At 39.9% G+C, this 25,532-nt stretch overlaps 1 protein-coding gene and 1 non-coding gene across 6 annotated transcripts; one reads left to right on the top strand and one right to left on the bottom strand.

Moving 5' to 3' along the window:
* LOC131491478 (zinc finger protein OZF-like) lies at window positions 1-25,532 on the top strand. 5 transcript variants are annotated; one of them, XM_058694490.1, is made up of 7 exons: window positions 1-255; window positions 1,612-1,693; window positions 1,996-2,078; window positions 2,268-2,312; window positions 8,039-8,189; window positions 17,746-17,835; window positions 19,614-25,532. In XM_058694490.1, the coding sequence occupies exons 3-7, from the start codon at window positions 2,019-2,021 to the stop codon at window positions 20,858-20,860; spliced, it is 1,593 nt and encodes a 530-aa protein (XP_058550473.1). In that variant the 5' UTR covers window positions 1-255; window positions 1,612-1,693; window positions 1,996-2,018; the 3' UTR covers window positions 20,861-25,532. The 5 variants fall into 5 exon arrangements, with proteins under 5 accessions (XP_058550473.1, XP_058550474.1, XP_058550471.1 ...); XM_058694491.1 differs by having other exon boundaries at window positions 1,615-1,693; XM_058694488.1 differs by having other exon boundaries at window positions 1-1,693.
* LOC131492314 (U6 spliceosomal RNA) lies at window positions 15,471-15,577 on the bottom strand. The gene has a single exon (XR_009252003.1). It is a non-coding gene; the product is annotated as a U6 spliceosomal RNA (small nuclear RNA).

Consider the following 25,532-nt stretch of genomic DNA (forward strand, 5'->3'; position numbering starts at 1 on the left):
CTGGCTCAGCCCGACTAAACACCTGGAAAGTCTCGCGATAGAAGCAGGTCGAGGGCTGCGCCTGCTTCCGCAGTTAACACCGGAGAGTCCGCAGCCCTCACGGTGGGAGGGGGTGGCCTTGTCGCTCAGCTGAGGTCCCCGCAGGAGAGGCTGGGAGTTGAGGGGTCCGGTTCGCAGAAAACGAGGTTTCAGTCACTGGCTGCGGTATTGGGAGTAAGGGCATCATGTTTGATCAGCGATTGAGCATCTCTAGCGGTCCGTAATTTTCGGTCTTTGGTTAGTAATTAAGCGGGCCTGCCCCAAATCACGATTGCCGCCCGGTATAGGTTGGTATTTAGTGATGCTGCTGATAGTAGTGGACTCTGAGGAGGGTCAGCGACTGATTGGGAATTTGTGGGACTAGTGATGGAGCGTGTCTTTGTGATTCTGAGTCCCTCGGGTTGGGGTCACATAGAAATCAATGATTGGGCCCTGAAGACAGATATCCGTCTTTAGGGTTATGTTAGGTCAATGTGTGGGGGGCTGTATTGGGCAGCTGTTAGGAGCTTGTGTGATAGCTTAGGGAGCAGATGGTTTGCGACTAGTGATTGGGGCTCCAGCCCTGAATTGTAACGGTTTGCATTCAGGCTGCATTCCACACGCATATTGTGCTGGGTTTTCTTGCATGGGTTTATGCCTGTAAGGATGTGAGGGTCAGGGAGAGTTCCCATCCTTCCCCCAAAGGTTTTGTTTCCACTCTTGGATCTATCTGGTCAATAGACTTGAGGCAGTTTATATTCTCTGCTACTGTCTTGTAGCTAGCTAAGTACTTCAAGCCAAAGCCTCTCAAAAACCCTCTCTCAAAGCTCCTTTGCTTTCTCCCTGTCTTCTTTCAATGCATGTGCTCTCTCTGGACAGTTTCAACCACACTCATTGCATCACCTTCCACCTTGAAAGCCATGACTTGCCAATCTATAGCACCAGCCTAGACATTTCTAATAAGCTCCAGATTCACAGTAGCCAGCTGTCTCCTACACATCTCTGTGGGGTTCACTCACAGAACCTCAATCTTAACATGATAGAAATAGAATATATCTTCTTAGTTCTCCATACTTCACCTGCTCATCCTACTATGTTCATCATCATGAAGAGTCACCCTTACTTCAGATGGCCATAGTAAAAATCCTGTAGACATCTAGTTTTCTCCCCAGCCTTCTTCTCCCCATGTCCAATCAATCTTCTGATCATGGTGATTTAGCCTCCCTGACATCTCTCGAGTTTGTCCTCCCCATTCCCACTGCTGTGGTCCTAGTTCAGACTGCCTCTTCCCTTGCCCTAAATTTGTATCAGGAAGCCCTTGTAGCAGAGTGTTGCAAACTAAGGGAAAGTCAGAGGAAGGAATGGCTGATTCTATCCAGGAAAGGCTTTTTAGAGGAGGTGACATTTGAACTGAGCCTATACATTTGAAGTGGTCCTGTAAGTCTATTGATGACAGTGACTGTTACGGCTTATTAAATGTATCAAGCTAGTGAATTGTGCCCTTTAGGACTTCATTGATAAGAGTTTGGGTTAAGAGGTCAGTAGGACAATAGCTGCTAAAAATAACAATCTTTTTTTTTTTAATTTAAAAAGCAGCCGTTTATTTTAGAAAAACTGGAAAATGAAAATGCTAAATACAAGCCAATAGAAATCACTTTTAATCCTACCACCAAAGGTAACCATAACATTTTGATGTATGTCCTTTCAGACATATTTTTGTTCCTTTCAAATATATTTCTTTTCAGTATATATATTGTTTTATAATCTATTTTTTTTGCCTTGTAATACAACAAGAACATTTTTCCAAGTCTATAAATTCTTCTCTAAGATACTTTAATGATTGTCTAGTATTCTGTCCTTCCATAACTGATTTAACCAGTCCCTATTGTTGAACATCTAGGTAGTGATAAAGCAGCATTGTGATGAATATCCTTGCATATATATCTTTATGTGTGTCCATGCTTTTTTTTTTTTTAGGATAAATATCTAATTATAGATTTATGGGGCCAAAGGAGGAGGAGAAACTTTTTAAATGTATAAAGGAATACACATTCACAAAGGTAAAACATACCATGACCTGACCTTTTCAGAACTGTAAGTTAATAAGTTGATGTTATCACAGCATAATCTTTTGTGGTCTCTCTGAAAGACACTTTTGAAAGGGGCAGGAATTCACAGGGCAGGCCCAGACTCTTAAGGTGGTCTTCTTTTTCTCCCCTCCCTGCTCATCCCAGCTCTGTCTTTACAAGATACCTGTGCCTTCTGAAGAGCAACAGAAAATGACCAAGTCTCAGGTGAGTGAGTTATTTATACCCCATTTTGTTTTCCATTGTATTTGAGGCAGTTTAAAAGAATTAATTCAATTAAATGAAAAAAAATGTTAATAGAAATCAGGAAAAATAAAATAGAAGGTCTAGACCAAGGAAATGCAAAATATAGTGATACAAGTTATAGGATCTTTTTCATAGTTCATTAAAGTTGAGCATATCATCTGCAAAGAAATGATTTACATTACGCATTATGATACTTTCTTGAGGGAATGAAAGCATTTTTGTCATTTAGGTTTAAAGTTATTCTCTTGATGGGTCTGCATACATATGATATAGTAGGCAGTATCCTTAACACTTAACCAACCCTTGATAAATTCTGTAGGAGGCTTCTCCATAGCTATTTCTTAAACCATCTCTCAAAATAACAATAGGGCATAATAACAAGGCATAATCCAATTTGAAGGCAGTAAAATCATGGGGCCCAAGTACATAGCTGCCAAAAAATTTACCTTGATCCACAAATTAAAGGTTGTAAAATTGGTCCAAGGAATTAACATTATTAAAGATCATAATAGTATCAATTTTAATTTGCAGTTTTTAACCAATAAATAATCAAATATTTTTCCTTTAAAATGCAATAGGTTGAGACCCTCAAAGTGTATATCAAGTGAGTATGCTTCATGGATAGTGGAAATCAAGTGAATTTGCTCATTTCTGTTGGTTTATTGCTCAGCTAAACACTGCTAGCAAACATCTTAATGGTTATGATTGTCATATGGTTTTAAATGTTTTTATTTGAAGGTATATATTATTGAATTTTTATCTGTAATGTTCCATTGGTTATACCCACCATGTAGCACACAGTTTGAGTGAGTATAGTCGTCTTCAAAGTGGGGAGCATCCATTCCTAGAAGATGTGCAAGATGATGCATTGGGGTATGGGGAGAAAAGAGAATTACGTACATATATTCTTAATGTCATAATATCTCAGTGTTGAAGTGTTTATATATAATTTATGGGGTTTTTTTTTGAAAAAGGTATATGTTATTGATGTACGTGCTTGTTTTTTAACTGAAAAATATCAACAGTCACCTCATTAGAACAAAAGACACTCCTATCACCCAAGAAATTCCGAGGATTTTAGGAGCCCTTTGTCAAGAACCAGAGTCAAAGACCAAATACGAGAACAAAAGATGCTTATCACACCTTTATTGCTTAGGAAATTACAAAAGTTTTAGGAATTCTGACTAGGAGCCAGGGATGAAGACCAAAATATATATTTCTTATTGTATCACAGTATCCAGTGTCTGATTTTAAAAGTCTGGGGGCTCCTGGGTTATGTACCTGTAATTCTGCACCCAATTCTAATGTGTGGGGGTTCTTTCCTATACCACCGAGCAATCTGCTGACACCAGCTGGCTGTCCTACAATTCAGCTCAATTTTGACACTACCTGATGAAGTTTGGGGGTGATGGTGGGGTGGTCTGGAGCCAACGGCCAAGAAAGAATTCTTGAAGATGTCTTTGGTGCAAAAAGGTGATCTTATCAAAGCATGGGAACAGGGCCTCTGGGTAGAAAGAGCTGAACTGGGGTCATGACGGGTAACTCATTATATGCCCTCAGGTTGGGAGGGGATCAGGGTAGAGTAAGTCTCTAAGGAATTTTGGAAGCAAGGTTCCAGGACCTTGAGGGGCTAGCTGTTGCTAGGGAAGTGCCATTTATTACTGTTTCATAAAACCACAGTCATGAGACCCTTCCGATATATATCAGGGGGCCATAAGCTTGGAGTATGATTGCCAGCATATATTTTGGGGCAGTTGAGATAAAGGAAGTAGACTTACAGGATCCTCGAGGTTGGGATAATGTTAACTAATGTTCTCTTTTGCCCCCAGCAACGGGTCATCCTTGAGGCAGCTGAGCTTCTAGAGGGAGGTCACTCTGCTAGTCTCAAGGACTTGTCAGTGGGCTATAGGCAGTAAGGGAATTTTTCATTTGCCTTAGTTTCCCGCATTACCATGGCAAGCACTTAAACCCCTTTCCTTTGTTCTTGGGTAGCTAGCAGTGTCCAAGAATATCACACGTATTCCACTGGGTGGGAGGGATGGTGTGCCAGCCTGTATTTTGCCCCCAGCTTGCCGCATGCTCCCTCATCACTACCCACCTAGAGGTAGTATCAGATACTATAGGTCAAGGGCTCCCACAAGACTGCCCTTCACTTCAGATTCTGATCGGTAGAGAAAAATCTGTTATAAGATGGCTGACAGGACTGATAGAAAAATTCCAGTCCCCGACCAAAGACTCCCCTTCCAGGTTCTTCTTCCTACTCTGCTTGCCGCACACATGCACCAGATTAGTACTAATGCGGAATGTGGAAGTAACAGACTATAAATTGTTCCCCCCGTTCACTCAGGGCTCAGACCTCTGGAGAGTGATCTCCTGTAGCGTGTTGGTGTGAAATAAACCTCCTGCCTTTCAAGATCTCTGAGTGCCATTTGGTTCTTCTGCTGGGTGATCCAGCCAGGTTCCATTACATGGTCACTAGTCTTAAGTTGTTACCTCTGCTTCTGACTGACTAGCTATAAAGAGAGGTTCCCACAGCCCCCTCCTTTGGTTTTATTAATTTGCTAGAGTGGCTCGTAATTAGGACTCAGAAAACCAATTTACCCACTAGATTGCCAGTTTATTACAAAGGATATTAAAGGATACAAATCAACAGTCAGATGAAGACATATATAAGACAGAGTCCTGAACAAAGGAGAATGGAGTTGAAGGCCTGGCACGTGGAAGCATTCTGGTTCATGAACTTGGAGGTTCTCTGAATTCTCTCCACTTGGGTCTTTGTGGAGGCTTTATTACGTGGGCATGATTGATTAAATCATTGGCCATTGGTGATCCATTGAACCTCCCAACTCCACCTCCCTCTCCAAAAATCAGGAGTAGGACTGGAAGTTTCAATTCTCTATTCTTGGTTGGCTCCCCTGGTGACCAGCCACCCTCTCCTTAGGTGTCGCCCCCCCACCCCCCTGCAAGCCATCTCATTAACATAATAAGAGAACTTTATCGCTTTCAGCACAGGAAATTCCAAGGGTTTTAATTTTTTTTATGTTTATTTATTTTTGAGAGAGAAGGAGACACAGGATCCAAAGAAGGCTCCAGGCTCTGAGCTGTCAGCACAGAGCCTGACTCGGGGCTCGAACCCACGAACCATGAGACCATGGTTAGCCGAAGTCGGATGCTTGACCACCGACGTAGCCACCCAGGCACCCCTCCAAGGGTTTTAGGAGCTCTATGCTAGGAACTACAAAGACCAAATATTAAATTTCTTATTATAAATCACATTATCACCATACTTTTGGTACTGTAACCGAACTAACATGAGTTTGCTCCTTGGTGAGTCAGAGATAGAAACTACACCAGGTAGAGTTATTGCACAAAGGAAACTTTTATTTGCAGTAAATAAGGAGATCCCAGGGAATAACTTCCAAAACTGTGACACCCTGAGCAGGGGTGTGTGGGCTCTTTTTATTTAGGGTTTAGGATGAATATTGAGAAAGTGGAGCTTTGCCATTGCACGTAAAGGCAGGCAGAAGTTCGTAGAGGAGTACTTAGAAAACATGCCTATGCATGCATCATATGTTAACCTCGAGGAAGCTTGTGCTTCTTTTAGGGCAGACACTTTAACATTATAATGGGGAGGTCAGACAAGGGTAAGGGGCTGTGGGCAAGCTCTGAGAGCCAGTAAAAACTGGATGGGGTCTTGGGTTCCTTACCTTGGGTAAGAAATTCAGGGCCTTGCTTACTTTTGAAACAGCACTGGGAGTTTTACCATTGATTTACGGTTAGGCTGTTTCCTAGCCTGGTAGAGACCGTTAGTTTTCCGCATTCCCTTTGTTCCCTTAAAATCCGTAACTACTGAGGTTTTTGCATTTAATTCTAACCTTAGGAAGCTCTGCAAGAAATGTGCACAGGCAAGTAGAACCCAGAGGGCGTAGAACGAGGGAAAACAGTTGTGGGCCTAAAATGACTTCTCACAGAAGCTCTGTCTTGTCTTTTTCTGGGGACCTTTAACTCCTTCTGCTTCCAGTACCAGCGTATCTCCTCATTTCCGGACATCGTTTTCCTCTATCCCATCTCAACCAACTTCCATAGTCCTATTCTAGATATATAATCACCAATAACTGTACCTCCAAGCATTTCATTCTGGCCATTATTTCTGTTTCTGGTTTGTTTACGGTAGTACCTTGACTCCAGTAATTCTCCACTTCCATCCAAAGCTCTGATCCATTGATCCTCCACTTTTTCAGTGTCCTTTACACCCCACTCCCTACTTCTTACTTCTCGCTTTTCTCAGCTTGAATTCCATGCCTCGTGGTTTTTATCTGAGCCACCGTCATCCACTGAAATCTAATTGCCTAGTCATTATTGCCACTTGGCCAGATCTACAAGATCTATTATAATAGGCTATCTCAAAGTTAATTTAGACCAATAGAATTTTTATGGTAAAATCCATATAACATAAAATTTTCCATTTTAATCATTTTTAAGTGTGCAATTCAGTAGTATTATGTTCACAATTTGTGAATCCATCACCACTATTTCCAAAACTTTTTCATCACTCCAAACAGAAACTCTGTACCCATTGAGCGATAACTCACTTTTCTACCTTACCCCCACAGCCCTCGGTCACCTCAAAACCACTTCTGGCTCTGTGAGTTTGCTTATTCTAGATATTTCATATAATTGGAGAGGGGGGAGACACAGAATCCGAACCAGGCTCCAGGCTCTGAGCTGTCAGCACAGAGCCTGACATGAGGCTCCAACTCATGAGCCATGAGATCATGACCTGAGCCAAAGTCGGGTGCTTAGCCGACTGAGCCACCCAGGCACCCCTGTTCTCTAGAGCATTTTAAAGCAAATCCCATGTATGGCATTTCATCAGTATATACTTGTTTTACAGATTTTTGTTGTCTTCATTTTATGAACTGATACTGGTTTTCCCTATAGTGGTTTCCTTTTAAAATCATGAATTTAAGTCAAAAAGTTGAATTGAAACTCTTAAGTCAGTAATAGTGCAAGTGACATGTAGATATGTAAAAATTGTGAAAGCAGCGTATGAATAAATGATTTCTGAGAGCATTATTCTGAAGTACTTAAAATTCCTTGAGTTTGCCATGTTCTTTTTCATGTCGCCGTAGCTTTTTTCATACGCCTTTCTCCATCTAGAATGATCTTTCTTCCTCTTCCATATCTTGCTGGAGTTTACGCCATTCATTTTTTACATTTCAAAAAAGTTATTTTATCTTTACTTTTTTTAAAATTATTTTTACATTTTTCATTATTCATTTTGCCTAACTACATCTTCTACAAAGCCCAACTCAACCTCCCAAAGTAGAATCATTCTTTCTTTCCTATTTGTATTGTAACTTATTTAACACCCTGTAGCTTTTATATATTTACTTGTTTGCCTCCATCTACTAGTCTGTAAACTTCCTGTCTTTTGTTCATACTAGTATTCTGAGCACCAAATAATGCTGGCTGTGTGGTTGCCTAGTAAGTGCTTATTGATGGAAAGAGAGGATGAATGGTTCTCCATAGCAAAGGTTTCCTAATAGGTGTTCTGCTTCTCCCACATAGTAAAACTGGCCTCATAGTATAAACATCTTTAATTTATTAAGATGGACTCTGCATGATTAAAACAGCAGTGACTCCTGGTACATGCTTTACACATCACCTAGCGTTTTTCACTTTAGATTGAACAGGAACGTCCTGTACAGAGATTTGTGTCATTCAAGGATGTGACTGTGGACTTCACTTGGGAGGAGTGGCAACAGCTGGATTCTGCTCAAAGAAACCTATACAGGGATGTGATGCTGGAGAACTATAGCAACCTTGTCTCAGTGGGTAAGTGTCATAGACTCTGAGTCTAAAGTTCTTTCTTGGCCAGCAAGAAAGCAGAGACAGGATTAAAATATGAGAGATGGCTAATGTCCGGGAAAAGACAAGAGCCCCAAATAAGGGACCTTGCTCCATATTTACTAAGATCAGAAGGCTTACAAATGTGATGGGCATGCATGAAGAGACAATGAATCTGTGAACATTAACTCATGGGCATGAAGGAAAGGGGGTTTTGAAGATATACGGTGTTTGGGGGTTTGGCTCAATATAAAACAAAATCCTGGCACCAGGCAGATGGGCCAATGGTTGTTAACAGCAGACAGGAGGCGCTGTGTCTGTTTATCTTAGCTAGCCCGGGGATAAGACAGATAGAGCACCTCAGGGTTAACAAGGCACCTTTCTTTTGTTAATCAGCTCCCTTCTGGGCAGCATCACCTGCAGCACAGCAGTCTATAGCCCTATTTACCTGTTTACCTAATTTGGTCCTTCCTGTGAAAGCAGCTTTCTGCCATAGTACTAAATTGGGGGTGCTTTTTCCCTGAATACCTAATCTTGCTTACCTCATATACCTTTGTATAGGGGGGTTTTGCCCCCCTTTCTATTCTGGGGGCATTTGCCCCCCCCCCCCCCCGCTTTATTCTGGGGGCCTAATCTTGTTTACCCAAGCTTGGGTGTGAGCATCCCATGGCTTTGTAATTCTTTATGCCTTGTTAGCCCATCAATACAGGCTCAGGGAATTCCTAAGCTTATTCCTCACAGGTAAGGACATCACTCAGAGGGTACTAGGGACTAATTACCTATTGCTATGTAACAATCACTTCAAAATTTAGTAGCTTAAAACAAACAATTTTTACTAACAATTTCTGTAGGTCAGGAATTTGGAAGGGCTTAGCTGGGTGGTTCTGGCATGTGGTCCCCTATGGTTGTAATCAGATATTAGCAGGGACTGCAGTCATCTGAAGGCTTGACTGACAGAGTAGGATCCATTTCTTTTCTTTACTTTTTTTTTTTTTAAAGAAGTTGCTATTTATTTATTTTTAATTAAAAAAATTGTTTATGTTTATTTATTTATTTTTTTAAATATGAAATTTATTGTCAAATTGGTTTCCATATAACACCCAGTGCTCATCCCAACAGGTGCCCTCCTCAATGCCCATCACCCACCCTCCCCTCCCTTCCACCCCCATCAACTCTCAGTTTGTTCTCAGTTTTCAAGAGTCTCTTATGTTTTGGCTCCCTCCCTCTCTAACCTTTTTTTTTTTTTTTTTATGCCTTCCCCTCCCTCATGGTCTTCTGTTAAGTTTCTCAGGATCCACATAAGAGTGAAAACATATGGTATCTGTCTTTCTCTGTATGACTTATTTCACTTAGCATAACACTCTCCAGTTCCATCCACGTTGCTACAAAGGGCCATATTTCATTCTTTCTCATTGCCACGTAGTACTCCATTGTGTATATAAACCACAATTTCTTTATCCATTCATCAGTTGATGGACATTTAGGCTCTTTCCATAATTTGGCTATTATTGAGAGTGCTGCTATAAACATTGGGGGTACAAGTGCCCCCACGCATCAGCACTCCTGTATCCCTTGGGTAAATTCCTAGCAGTGCTATTGTTGGGTCATAGGGTAGGTCTATTTTTAATTTTTTGAGGAACCTCCACACTTTTCCAGAGCGGCTGCACCAGTTTGCATTCCCACCAACAGTCCAAGAGGGTTCCCGTTTCTCCACATCCTCTCCAGCGTCTATAGTCTCCTGATTTGTTCATTTTGGCCACTCTGACTGGCGTGAGGTGATATCTGAGTGTGGTTTTGATTTGTATTTCCCTGATGAGGAGCGATGTTGAGCATCTTTACATGTGCCTGTTGGCCATCCGGATGTCTTCTTTAGAGAAGTGTCTATTCATGTTTTCTGCCCATTTCTTCACTGGATTGTTTGTTTTTCAGGTGTGGAGTTTGGTGAGCTCTTTATAGATTTTGGATACTAGCCCTTTGTCTGATATGTCATTTGCAAATATCTTTTCCCATTCCGTTGGTTGCCTTTTAGTTTTGTTGATTGTTTCCTTTTCAGTGCAGAAGCTTTTTGTCTTCATGAGGTCCCAATAGTTCATTTTTGCTTTTAATTCCCTTGCCTTTGGGGATGTGTCAAGTAAGAAATTGCTGCGGCTGAGGTCAGAGAGGTCTTTTCCTCCTTTCTGCTCTAGGGTTTTGATGGTTTCCTGTCTCACATTCAGGTCCTTTATCCATTTTGAGTTTATTTTTGTGAATGGTGTAAGAGAGTGGTCTAATTTCATCCTTCTGCAAGTTGCTGTCCAGTTCTCCCAGCACCATTTGTTAAAGAGACTGTCTTTTTTCCATTGGATATTCTTTCCTGCTTTGTCAAAGATTAGATGGGGCACCTGGGTGGCGCAGTCGGTTAAGCGTCCGACTTCAGCCAGGTCACGATCTCGCGGTCCGTGAGTTGGAGCCCCGCGTCGGGCTCTGGGCTGATGGCTCGGAGCCTGGAGCCTGTTTCCGATTCTGTGTCTCCCTCTCTCTGCCCCTCCCCCGTTCATGTTCTGTCTCTCTCTGTCCCAAAAATAAATAAAAAAACCGTTGGGAAAAAAAAAATTAAAAAAAAAAAAAAAAAAAAAAAGATTAGTTAGCCATACTTTTGTGGGTCTAATTCTGGGGTTTCTATTCTATTCCATTGGTCTATGTGTCTGTTTTTGTGCCAGTACCATGCTGTCTTGATGATTACAGCTTTGTAGTAGAGGCTAAAGTCTGGGATTGTGATGCCTCCCGCTTTGGTCTTCTTCACTACCACTTTGGCTATTCGGGATCTTTTGTGGTTCCATACAAATTTTAGGATTGCTTGTTCTAGCTTCGAGAAGAATGCTGGTGCAATTTTGATTGGGATTGCATTGAATGTGTATGTAGATTGCTTTGGGTAGTATTGACATTTTAACAATATTTATTCTTCCAATCTATGAGCATGGAATGTTTTTCCATTTCTTTATATCTTCTTCAATTTCCTTCATAAGCTTTCTATAGTTTTCAGCATACAGATCTTTTACATCTTTGGTTAGGTTTATTCCTAGGTATTTTATGCTTCTTGGTGCAATTGTGAATGGGATCAGTTTCTTTATTTGTCTTTCTGTTGCTTCATTGTTAGTGTATAAGAATGCAGCTGATTTCTGTACATTGATTTTGTCTCCTGTAACTTTGCTGAATTCATGTATCAGTTCTAGCAGACTTTTGGTGGAGTCTATCAGGTTTTGCATGTATAAGATCATGTCATCTGCAAAAGTGAAAGCTTGACTTTCTTTGCCAATTTTGATGCCTTGATTTCCTTTTGTTGTCTGATTGCTGATCCTAGCACTTCCAACACTGTTAAACAACAGCGGTGAGAGTGGACATCCCTGTCGTGTTCCTGATCTCAGGCGGAAAACTCTCAGTTTTTCCCCATTGACGATGATATTAGCTGTGGGCTTTTCATAAATGGCTTTTATGATGTTTAAGTATGTTCCTTCTATCCCGACTTTCTCAAGGGTTTTTATTAAGAAAGGATGCTGAATTTTGTCAAATGCTTTTTCTGCATCGATTGACAAGATCATATGGCTCTTATCTTTTCTTTTATTAATGGGATGTATCACATTGATTGATTTGTGAATGTTGAAGCAGCCCTGCATCCCAGGAATGAATCCCATTTGATCATGGTGAATAGTTCTTTTTATATGCTGTTGAATTCGATTTGTTAGTGTCTTATTGAGAATTTTTGCATCCATATTCATCAGGGATATTGGCCTGTGGTTCTCTTTTTTTGCTGGGTCTCTGTCTGGTTTAGGAATCAAAGTAATTCTGGCTTCATAGAATGAGTCTGGAAGTTTTCTTTCCCTTTCTATTTTTTGGAACAGCTTGAGAAGGATAGGTATTATCTCTGCTTTAAATGTCTGGTGGAACTCCCCTGGGAAGCCATCTGGTCCTGGACTCTTATTTGTTGGGAGATTTTTGATTCAATTTCTTTGCTGGTTACGGGTCTGTTCAAGTTTTCTATTTCTTCCTGTTTGAGTTTTGGAAGTGTGTGGGTGTTTAGGAATTTGTCCATTTCTTCCAGGTTGTCCAGTTTGTTGGCATATAATTTTTCATAGTATTCCCTGATAATTACTTGTGTTTCTGAGGGATTGGTTGTAATAATTCCATTTTCATTCATGATTTTATATATTTGTGTCATCTCCCTTTTCTTTTTGAGAAGGCTGGCTGGAGGTTTGTCAATTTTGTTTAATTTTTCAAAGAAACCAACTCTTGGTTTCATTAATCTGTTCTACAATTTTTTAAAATTCTATATTGTTTATTTCTGCTCTGATCTTTATTATTTCTCTTCTTCTGCTGGGTTTGGGGTGTCTTTGCTGTTCTGCATCTATTTCCTTTAGGTGTGCTGTTAGATTTTGTATTTGGGATTTTTCTTGTTTCTTGAGATAGGCCTGGATGGCAATGTATTTTCCTCTCAGGACTGCCTTCGCTGCATCCCAAAGCATTTGGATTGTTGTATTTTCATTTTCATTTGTTTCCATATATTTTTTAATTTCTTCTCTAATTGCCTGGTTGACCCATTCATTCTTTATTAGGGTGTTCTTTAACCTCCATGCTTTTGGAGGTTTTCCAGACTTTTTCCTGTGGTTGATTTCAAGCTTCATAGCATTGTGGTCTGAAAGTGTGCATGGTATGATCTCAATTCTTGTATACTTATGAAGGGCTCTTCTGTGGCACAGTATGTGATCTATCTTGGAGAATGTTCCTTGTGCACTCGAGAAGAAAGTATATTCTGTTGCTTTGGGATGCAGAGTTCTAAATATATCTGTCAAGTCCATCTGATCCAATGTATCATTCAGGGCCCTTGTTTCTTTAGTGATCCTGTGTCTAGATGATCTATCCATTGTTGTAAGTGGAGTATTAAAGTCCCCTGCAATTACCACATTCTTATCAATAAGGTTGCTTATGTTTGTGATTGTTTTATATATTTGGGGTCTTCCGTATTCGGTGCATAGATATTTATAATTGTTAGCTCTTCCTGAGGGATAGACCCTGTAATTATTATATAATGCCCTTCTTCATCTCTTGTTACAGTCTTTAATTTAAAGTCTAGTTTGTCTGATGTAAGTATGGCTACTCCAGCTTTCTTTTGACTTCCAGTAGCATGATAGATAGTTTTCCATCCCCTCACTTTCAATCTGAAGGTGTCCTCAGGTCTAAAATGAGTCTCTTGCAGACAGCAAATAGGAGGGTCTTGTTTTTTTATCCATTCTGATACCCTATGTCTTTTGGTTGCAGCATTTAGTCCATTTACATTCAATGTTATTATTGAAAGATACAGGTTTAGAGTCACTGTGATGTCTGTATGTATCATGCTTGTAGTGATGTCTCTGGTACTCTGTGGTCCTTGCAACATTTCACTCACAGAATCCCCCTTAAGATCTCTTATAGGGCTGGTTTAGTGGTGATGAATTCCTTCTGTTTTTGTTTGTTTGGGAAGACCTTTATCTCTCCTATTCTGAATGATAGACTTGCTGGATAAAGAATTCTCGGCTGCATATTTTTTTCTGTTCATCACATTGAAGATTTCCTGCCATTCCTTTCTGGCCTGCCAAGTTTCAGTAGATAAGTCTGCCACTAGTTTTATCGGTCTCCCTTTATATGTTTGGGCACGTTTATCCCTCGCTGCTTTCAGAATTTTTTCTTTATCCTTGTATTTTGCCAGTTTCACTATGATATGTCGTGGAGAAGATCGATTCAAGGTATGTCTGAAGGGAGTTCTCTGTGCCTCTTGGATTTCAGTGCCTTTTTCCTTCCCCAGATCAGGGTAGTTATCAGCTATGATTTGTTCAAGTACGCCTTCAGCCTCTTTCTCTCATGCTTCCTCTTCTGGAATTCCTATTATACAGATATTGTTCCATTTGATTGCATCACTTAGTTCTCTAATTCTTCCCTCATACTCCTGGATTTTTTTATCTCTCTTTTTCTCAGCTTCCTCTTTTTCCATAATTTTATCTTCTAATTCACCTATTCTCTCTTCTGCCTCTTCAGAGGCTGCCTCTGGTGAGCTGCAGTCGCCTCCATTTTATTTTGCACCTTATTTATAGCATTTTTAGCTCCTCATGACTATTTCTTAGTCCCATGATCTCTGTAGCAATAGATTCTCTGCTGTCCTGTATACTTTTTTCAAGCTCAGCAATTAATGTTATGACTATTATTCTAAATTCATGGTCCATTATATTGCTTAAATTGTTTTTGATCAATTCGTTAGCTGTCGCTACTGCCTGGAGTTTCTTTTGAGGAAAATTCTTCCATTTCGTCATTTTGGATAGTCCCTGAGGTGGCGTGGAACTGCAGGGCACTTCCCCTATGCTGTCTGAAGTAACTTGTGTTGGTGGGTGGGGCCGTAGTCAGACCTGATGCTGTCCCCAGCCCACCGCTGGGGCCACAGTCAGACTGGTGTGTACCTTATCTTCCCCTCTCCCAGGGGCAGGACTCACTGTGGAGTGGTGTAGCCCCTCTCTGGGCTACTTTCACAATGCCAGGCTTGTGGTGCTGCTTTGATGGGATCTGGTATATTAGCCAGGGTGGATCTGCAGAGTGCACAGGGGCGGGAGGGGTAGGCTTAGCTCGCTTTCCCATTGGTGGTCCCCTGTGGGAGGGGCCCTGCAGCACCAGGAGGAAGGCAGACCCATTGAAGGGATGGATCCACAGAAGCACAGCATTGGGTGTTTGCGTGGTGCAAGCAAGTTCAGTGACAGGAACTGGTTCCCTTTGGGATTTCGGCTGGGGGATGGGAGAGGGAGATGGCACTGGCCAGCGCCTTTGTTCCCTGCCAAGCTGAGCTCTGTCTTCCAGGGCTCAACACCGGTGTCCTCTCGCCCTCCCACTCTCCAAGCAGAGCTGTTGACTTATAACATTCCTGATGTTAAGTCCCGCTGGCTGTCAGAACTCACGCAGTCTGGCCCTTCCGCTTTTGCAAGTCAGACTCGGGGGCTCTGCCTTGCTGGGCGGGCTGCCCCTCCACCGCCCAGCTCCCTCCCACCAGTCCATGTAGCATGCACTGCCTCTCCGCCCTTCCTACCTTCTTCCATGGGCCTCTTGTCTACACTTGGCTCCAGAGAGTCCATTCTGCTAGTCTTATGGCTGTTTTCTGGGTTATTTAGGCAGATATGAGTGGAATCTAAGTGATCAGCAGGACGAGGTGAGCTCAGCATCCTCCTACACCGCCATCTTCCCCTTTCTACTATGTTTGTTCATTTTTTTTTCATTATTTTTTTTATGGAATGCTTCACGAATTTGCGTGTCATCCTTGCGCAGGGGCCATGCTAATCTTCTCTGTATCGTTCCAATTTTAGTATATGTGCTACCGAAGCAAGCACTATGTTTGTTTATTTTTTCTTAATTTTTTTTAACCTTTATTTTTGAGACAGAGAGAGACAGAGCATGAACGGGGGAGGGTCAGAAAGGGAGACACAGAATCTGAAACAGGCTCCAGGCTCTGAGCTGTCAGCACAGAGCCTGACGCGGGGCTCGAACTTACGGACCGCGAGATCATGACCTGAGCTGAAGTTGGCTGCCCAACCAACTGAGACACCCAGGCGCCCCTGTTTGTTTATTTTTAAAGGAGAGTGCAAGTGAGGCAGGGGCATAGAAAAGGGGACAGAGAGAGGGGGACATCAGGCTCACGCTGACAGCAGTGAGCCTGATGTGGGGCTCGAACTTGTGAACTGCAAGATCATGACCTGAGCTAAAGTCAAATGCTCAACCAATGGAGCCACTAGGGCGCCCCTGTAGGATCCAGTTTCTGAGATAACTCACTCACATGGCTGTTGACAGGAGTCTTTAGTTCCTTGTTGTCCATTGGCAAGAGATCTCAATTTCTCACCATGTGCACCCGTTTTTATGACATGGCAAAATTCCCCCAGATAGAGTGAGCTGAGAGAAAGCCAGGAGGAAGTCACAGTGTCTTTTATGACCAGGTCACTGAAATCACATACCATCACCTCTACCTTCTTGTGTTTATTAGAAATGAGTTACTAAGTCCAGCCCATGTTTAAGGGGAGGAGAGAATCTCTTGAAGGGAAGAGTGCCAAAGAAGTTATGAACATATTAAAACCACCAGAGTACCCAATTGCCTGCCTTTCCTTTCTTATTTACTGAAAACTGCTGGGTCTCTGAATCTTTAATGAGCTTCATTTCAAGCTATAAAGGTCTAAAGAATATTAATTTTGAGTACCAAATATTCCAGTGGACTTGGATGAAAAGAAAATGGGTGATGCATCCTGCTCATTCTTTGGAGGTTAAAGATGATGGGCTGTGCCTACGTTCCTAGTTTTTATAAGATTAGTTTACACAGAACATATATAGTAAATAGCCCGAATCTCAAATGTACAGATTGATGCCTTTTTTTCCCTATGTTATTTAAGCACTGCCCAGATCAATGTATAAAACATTTCAGGCACCCCAGCAAGCTCCCATGGACCCCTTGCCATTTATCTCCTCAACTTGTGATAACAACTTGTGGCTTTTATCACCGTAGATTAGTTTTGTCTGTTCTTGAACTTCATCTAAGTGTAACCACACAGTATGTAAGTTTTTATTGTCTGGCATCTTTCTTTTTTTTTTTTAATTTTTTAATGTTTATTTTTTATTTGTTTTTGAGAGAGAGAAAGAACATGCACCAGTGGGGGGAGGCAGAGAGAGAGGGAGACACAGAATCTGAAGCAGGTTCCAGGCTCTGAGCTGTGAGCACAGAGCCTGATGCAGGGCTTGAACATACAGACTGTGAGATCATGACCTGAGCTGAAGTTGGACGCTTAACCGACTGAGCCACCCGGGCACCCCTGGCAGCTTTGTTTAACATAGTATCTGTGAAATTCATCCATGTTGTTGCAATTGACAGTAGCCTGTTTCTCCTTACTGTTTCATCATACTCCATTCAGTGAGTTTGGAGTAATTCATCAACGTATCCATTCTACTGTTGGTAGTCATCTGGCTTGTTTCAGATTTGGGCCATTGAATAAAACTGTATGGACATTCTTATATACACCTTCTAGTGAAAATAAACATTCTATTTCTATTGGGTATATATACAGGAGTGGAGTTTCTGAATCATGGCACATATATATTTAGCTTTAGATGATACTACCAGGCAGTTTTCCATAGAGGTTATACCAGTTTATTTCCTACTAGCATTATGGCAGCTCCATCAACATTTGGTAATGTTGGCATTTTTTAAAAGTTTATTTATTTATTTTGAATGAGACAGAGCGCAAGCAGGGTAGGGGCAGAGAGAAGGAGAATTCCAAGCAGGCTCCACGCAGTCAACATAGAGCCTGATGCCAGGCTCGAGAACTCAGGTAACTGTGAGATTGTGACCTGAGCCAAAATCAAGAGTCAGACGTTTAACTGACTAAGCCATCCAGACACCCCTGGTAATGTTAGTTTTTTTTAATTTTGGCTATTTGGTGCATATGTAGTGGGCTCGAGTTCTAGGATGGTTGGATGTCCACTAATGCCCAAGTTCTATATCCTTTCCCATAAACAGGGTATCAGTATCTGAAGTCAGATGTAGTCTTATTGAAGCAAGGAGAACCATGGATGGAGGGGGGAGAAATCTCAAATTGGGCCTATCCAGGTAAGTGAGAACCTGGTATATGGGAAACAGGGATGTAAGATTAGTATTGATTAGTGACACATTTATCTTTGAAATATTTTTTAGGAAATCATTCTTTTAAGGCCATAGAGGTCTCAAAATGGCTGAAGACTGTTGGTGTGAGATAGTCAAATACCTAAATAACACTTCTACATATCAAACACCCACGCAATCCATTTTCTTTGCTTAACTTTTAGAGAGAGAGGTAACCCCCTTATCTGTTCTTTGTATCTTATTTATGCCCATATCATTTAGGACATTCTTAATTAGTTAACCTCTCTTTGGCTAACATCTACAGCACCCTATTCTTCCAAAATGGGCTTATACTCTGCCCATTACACATTTACCCAGACTTAGATATGCCCTCTATCAAAGTAACTTACCAAATGATATTCATATCCTTTTTAATTACCTTGTTTTATTCATCTTCCTTTTAGTGTCATATGTCTTGATATTATAACGTCCTGTTTTGTGTTTTTTCAGTTTTCAGATACTCCAGTAATATAAATATTCTTCCTTTGTCAGTCTTCTTTTTCTACTTTCTTTGTGACCATTTTCACTTGATTCTTTATGTCATTTTTATTATCTTGGTTGTTTTCCTATCTTTTTTCAGTGCTTCTTATTAAATTCTTCTTACCTCCCTGCCCACACCTTGTAATTTAATCTTTCATTTTCCCCCTGAGTTTAACCAATTCTTTTTCATCTCTCCATTTTTTGTTTGTTTACTTCTTTGTTTTTTTAAATAAGTTCTGCTTCATGGTGGTTTTCCAGGTCCTCAGATGCTTGTTTGAATATATTCTGTTTGGAGTTCAGACAATATTTTCTTCTGGTTCATGGCTAGTTATTTTTGTGTTTTGCAGGGGACAGTTTCCTCTCTTGATATCTGCACAAATTTATTTCCTGATTTTCTGTAGTAGTTCTCTATGGACTGTACTTTTATTCTGTTCATTTTATTACATCACAGTGTTTTGGTAAGATTTCTAAATTTTATGGAGTTCTTTTCTGTTAGTATAGTAGGGTCTTTTCCCCTCCTTCCTTTATTTTGGGATTGGAGAAGAGTTTTGGCTTTTCTGGTTTTGTGGTTTTCTTTGTCTTCCAGGACCCATATTTTCCTTTTCTTTCTTTCCCCATTACCACCACCCAGTTATGAGCAAGTATGTCTTCCTTGTTTTTTGCCTTCTTTCTCCCTCTGAAACTGTCTGTTTTTCTACCTCAGAACCATCCCCTTTAAATAGACCCTGTCCTATTCCATGCATTTTTATGTCATCTGCCTCTTTAAGATGCATATATGTGGAAATCCCTATCCTGTAGTTGTGCTCTAATATGCTTGGTTACTTATAAAATACTTATAACTGTTTTTATGTTTAGTGTGGATTTAATTTTTCTGCTGGTCACTTCCGCTCATTCTCAGTCCTCTTTGCTAGCATCCTTCCTTTGTGTTTCCTGAAATGATTTTTGGATTTTCCTCTGTTCTTCACAGAGCCTTGTGGTGTATTGGGGCTGGTGCCATGTGGGAACTGTGACACTGAGTTCATCAACTCTTCTTTTTCCATTGCATCTTGCTAACTTCTTTTTTTAATGCCTGTTTATTCTTCTATCTTTGAATTTTAAGCTTACCTTTATTTCAAAACTGACTGTACTCATTATCAGATTTCTATCTATTTCTATTAAAACAAAGAATGTTATTTTTTATTTTTGTGTTTTGTATTTTTCAAAGCTCAGGAGTGAAGTAAGATCACTTACACTTGGGCTTTTTTCAGACTTTGAAACTGGAATGAAAGAATTAACACAGAAGAGCATTTCTGAAGAAGTGGTACTCTATAACATGATTGTATACTCAACCTTTGAAGACTGGAAACTTGAAGATGAGATAAATCACCAGGAAAACCAGGACAATTTTTTGAACCAAGTTGCATTCATTAACAATAAGCCCCTGACTGAGCAGATAGATTGTGAATGTAACAGTGCACTGGGGAAAGGAATTCATCTGAACAGAACATCTAGTGAACACAACAGAGCCTTCATGCAAAAGCCACACCTTTTTGCACAGCCGAAAATTCTAACCAGTGAGAAATCATATAAATGTGTTCAGTGTAGAAAAGCCTTCAGTGGAAAGTCGGGACTTATTGTACATCAGAGAATTCATACTGGAGAGAAACCATACAAATGTAATGAATGTGAAAAAGCCTTTATTCAGAAGTCACAACTCACTGTACATCAGAGAACTCATACAGGAGAGAAACCCTATGAATGTAATGAATGTGGGAAAGCATTCATCCAGAAGTCAAACCTCATTATTCATCAGAGGATTCACACAGGGGAAAAACCATATGAATGCAATGAATGTGGGAAAGCTTTCATCAAGAAATCAACACTTAGTGTTCATCAAAGAGCTCATACTGGGGAGAAACCATATGAATGTAGTGACTGTGGGAAAGCCTTCATCTGGCAGTCACAGCTCATTGTACATCAGAGAATTCATACTGGGGAGAAACCCCATGGATGTAATGAATGTGGAAAAGCCTTCAACAGGAAGTCAGAACTAAGTGTACATCACAGAATTCACACTGGAGAGAAACCCTTTGAGTGTAATGAATGTAAAAAAGCCTTCATTCAAAAGTCAGATCTAATTGTACATCAGAGAACTCACACTGGGGACAAAAGGTATCAATGCAATGATTGTGGGAAAGCCTTCATCCGGAGCTCACAGTTCATTGAACATCAGAGAATTCATACTGGGGAGAAACCCTATGAATGCAGTGAATGCAGAAAAGCTTTTATCCAGAAATCACAACTCATTGTGCATCAAAGAATCCATACTGGGATGAAGCCATATGAATGCATTGAGTGTGGAAAAGCCTTTAGTAAGAAGTCACACCTCACTGTGCATCATAGAATACACACTGGAGAAAAACCCTATGCATGTAGTAATTGTAGAAAAGCTTTCAGCAAGAAATCTACTCTCATTGTTCATCAGAGAATTCATATTGAACACAAATCCTTTTAATGGAATGAGAAAACTTTGATTCAGCGATCAAAGTTTCATCACACATCCTAGAATTCATTAAGCCTAAAAATTCTATGAATGTACTAAACTTGAGGAGCCTTCAACAATAGCTCCCAAACTATTAAGCACCAAAAATAAATACCAAGAAGCAACTTTGAGAAATCATGTTTCCAAAAAAAAATTACATTGGACATCTTGGTTCAGGCCTGATAGTAAAAGTTTTTTTTTAAGTATGATAGAAAAATCTCAACCACATGTGATTGACTTGTTCACTGTGTAGTACAAGTTTTTTTAAATGAGTGAGTATAGTTGGCATTTGAGCAACATGGGTTAGGGGCACCATTGCCCTATGCAGTTGAAAATTCATGTGTAACTTAACTCTCCAAAAACTTAACTAATAAATAGCCTCCTACTATTGACTGGAAACCTTACTGGTAACATAACCATTGATTAACACGTTTTTATATTATATGTATCATATATTGTATTCTTACAATTAAGTAAGCTATAAAAAGAAAATGTTATTAAAAAGTCATAAGGGGGTGCCTATGGGGCTCAGTCAGTGGAGCATGCGACTCTTAATCTTGGGGTTGTGAGTTAGAGCCCCACATTAGATGTAGAGATTATTTAAAAATCTTTTTAAAAAGTCATAAGGAAGAGAAAATACATGTATAGTATTGTACTGTATTTATAAAAAAAATCCAAGGACCCTCATAGTTCAAACCTGTATTGTTGAAGGGCCACCTTCAAATTGATTAATCAGGACAACAAAATGACAACTATATGTGATTATCCTACAAATCATGTAGGAATGGCATACATAACCCAAATTATCTGTCATTTGGAAATGGCTATGGATATTCATGCCTGCTTTACTTTCCACACTAAATGACACCATTTTCCCCACATCTTAAAAAATGTAAAAGGATACATTGTAACTAAATTACAACTAGCTCTTCCCCCCACTCTTTCTTGATGTGTATAGAATTACGAGAAGATGAAACCAGTGTTATTTATAAAGACATCAAAAGTTTGGTGTCTTTGATACTTTTATACTTTTGAAAATATTGCTTGATGTAAAGCATTCAGAAGTAAGAGATACATCAAACAACAGCCAAAGCAAGTAGTGGATGTAGACAATGTTGGCATACTCAACATATGACAAAAATTGTTCTACACAAAGGAATTCCTCCTGTTCATAGCCCTTTTTCAGCTCATGGTATTTACATGCATACTCTTATGCATATCTTGAGATCTTTATATCCTTGTGATTATCAGAAGTGAATTTTTTAAAAGCCTTCTAGATTGGATATTTCTACCACACTTTCTGCTAAGTAATTTTACATGTACTTTCTCATTTAATCCCTTCAGCAAATGCATGAAACTGAGCTTATCACCATTTTATAGGTGAGGCAAGCCTAGAGAAGTTTCTTGACCTGGCTAAACCCATGTGGCTAATAAGTGGAAGGTTGGGATTCAGATCAACCTCTTAGCCTCCACACAATTCTGTCCCACTGGAGACATGGAGGAGTTGGTGTCATGTCACTTCAGCTCGACAGAATTTAAATGAACTTGACATAATATGGTATTCTGTATCCTGTCCCTACATCATGCTAAATAAATTAACAAGAAACATGCATTTTAAAAACTGTTTATTTATTTTGACAGAGAGAAATAGAGAGCAAGCAGGGGAGGGGCAGAGAGAGAATCCCAAGCAGGCTCTGCACTGACGGTACAGAGCTTGACACGGGGCTCAAACCCACAAACCTTGAGATCATGACCTAAGTTGAAATCAAGAGTTAGACACTTAACTGACTGAGCCACCCAGTTGCTCCAAGAAACATGCATTTTGAAGGGACTATTAAATTGTAGTTTCTTATATGTAGAAGCTCTTGGAGATACATTTTGAGGGGTATCTATTTTGCTGCCCTATATGTTTTCTTGTGACCAGCCTGAACATAGAAATAATACTATTATTTTATAGTTTGTTTGCAAATTAAGTCTTTGTTTTGTTGAGTTGTCATTTTATCATAAATAACTTTTCTTAGAAATTCTATTATCCAAGGCATCCTTTCCTTTTAGTTTTTATTATTTTATTTTATTTTTAAGTGTTTTATTTATCTTTGAGAGAGAAAGCACACATAGGGAAGGGGCAGAGACAGAAGGGGACAGAGGATCCGAAGCAGGCTCTGCACTGAGAGCAGTGAGCCAGATGCAGGGCTTGAGCTCACAAACCATGAGATCATGACCTGAGCCGAAGTAGGGCACTCAACCAGCTGAGCCACCCAAGCACCCTGGCATTCTTTCCTTTTAAAGAACAATAACTTCATATAAGTTGTAAATATTGTTGTCAAGTAATATTATGAAAAGAGAGGTTCATATCAAAAACCTTTCAGCCTTTCCCTAAAATGAAGGTGGAGCTGATATTGAGCTTGATCCTAAGTTTTTGTTTTGTTTTGTCAGAGAGAGAGAGAGAGAGAGAGAGAGAGAGAGAGAGAGAGAGTGTACATATGTGGAAGCTGGGTAGGAGCAGAGGAGGAAGGAGAATCTGAAGCAGCCTCCACAGCCAGCACAGAGCCTGATGTGAGGCTCCATCTCATGACTGATATCATGACCTGAGCTGAAATCAAGAGTCGGATACTTAACCAACTGAGCCACCCAGGGTCCCTGATCCTAAATTTTTATCAAATATTTTTTCTTAGATTTTAAATTAAAAGTAATATTTTAAAATAGGAAGTGTCAATAATAGTCATGATTTTTACTGTAGATTTTAACTTTGCAGTAATGGTTTTAAACTAATAAGTGAATTGCAGTCATGTAATTCTTTATTAGTCATTTTTTATTAGTCACTTTTGAAGATAAATACCGGGGGTGCCTGGGTGGTTCAGTTGGTTGAGTGTCCAACTTCGGCTCAGGTCATGATCTTCACAGTTTGTGAGTTCAAGCCCTGCATCAGGCTCTGTGCTGACAGCTCAGAGCCTGGAGCCTGCTTCGAATTCTCTCTCTCTCTCCCTCTCTGCTCCTCCCCCACTCATGCTCTCTCTGTCTCTCCTTCAAAAATTAAATAATTAATTAATTAATTTAAAAAAAGAATATTAAAGATAAATACTGAGTTGGGATGTAAATGTATGAAATTGATTTTCTAAACAAATATCAGGAACTAAAATATTCACATGTATCTTGCCCTTCAATGTTTGCATCTTGGAAACTATATGATAATGCCACTTATGCAGTTATGCCAATCATTTATGGAATTCCTCTCTCTTAGAACTTCTCTCAGATCCAGCTTGCCTGTTAGGCCTCATATGGAACTATGTAGTATTTTCAGAGACCCTTCATTCATTAGAATACATTGTTTTTCTAGCCCTTCTCCCTCCTCACTATCATCCCATTAATTCTGTATATGACTTCAGCAAGAAGAAAGCTTGTGCCCCTTCTATAGGCATTTCAAGTCTCAGACCCTTAGAAGATTCAGTATCTCTATTTTCAATGTCTTGTCTTCTATTTAATGGTTTCCTTTACATAGCTACCATCACCATGAGCATAAAATAGGTAGGAAATTCTTACAGTTTTTTTTTTTTAACTTTCCTCCTGTATTTTGACATCTGAGCCTATTGTATTCTCTTTAAATGGATACTTCATACTGCCTCCTTTCTACTTCAGTAGTATTACTTAGGTATTTTTTGGGCACTATGAATTAGGTACTAGTGTCTTCAACAACTGGAATTTAAGGGATTACACAGGACACCACGATTCATACCCAGGGACTCTGAAACATTATACTGTACATAAACTCACAGATATTTCAGAGTTTCCAGGCAGAGTTAAAAGTTGAAACAAATGGGAGCACCTGGGTGGCTCAGTTGGTTAAGTGTCCGATTCTTGATTTTGGCTCAGGTCATGATCTGGAGTTGTAAGATTGGGACCCACATTAGGCTCCATGCGGAGCCCCCTTAAGATTCTCTCTCACTCTCCCTTTGCCCCTCTCTGCCACTTGAGCTCGCTCTCTCTCTCAAAAAAAAAAAAAAAATTAAACAAATGGAACTACTCTAGTAATGCCGAAAATATGGTTTAAAATGGTTTGCAAATTAAAGAATTGCAATGTTTACATGCTTGCTGTTGAGATTTACTTGAAGCTATGTATGCTGATGGTCACCCAAATGCTTAGATACTATGTTTATTTCAACTTCAAAATGTTGTCACAGTTGCACACTTCACAGTCGAATCTCCCATATTTTAGACATTCTTAGAGTATAACAGATCAAAATGGTATTATGCAAGTGTGTGAGTGGGTATGGTTAGGATGGGAGGGAGGCACACCATGGGTTTTTCTGAAAAGGTGGAGAAAATCAAATTTCCATTTGTTAGCCTAAGTAGAGATGAATCACAAGAAAAAATAAAAAAAGTTAAATGATATTGAAATGAAAATAAAATATATCAAAGTATTGGAAATGCCACTAAACCAGAGCTTGGAGTAAAATTTATAGTGTCAAATGTTTTACTAGAAAAGAAGAAATGTGTAAAATTAATTAGTCAAGCTTCCTTCTTATGAAGATATGAACAAATGAAACCCCAAATACTGTTAATTTTCCAAATTATTTTGGCTCTTGCATTTCCATCTCTGTTTTACACTTTTGTGTGTTTTCTAACCCATTAAAAATATAAAAATACA

This window comes from Neofelis nebulosa, chromosome 12 (assembly GCF_028018385.1).
Source record: "Neofelis nebulosa isolate mNeoNeb1 chromosome 12, mNeoNeb1.pri, whole genome shotgun sequence".
Classification (NCBI taxonomy): domain Eukaryota; kingdom Metazoa; phylum Chordata; class Mammalia; order Carnivora; family Felidae; genus Neofelis; species Neofelis nebulosa.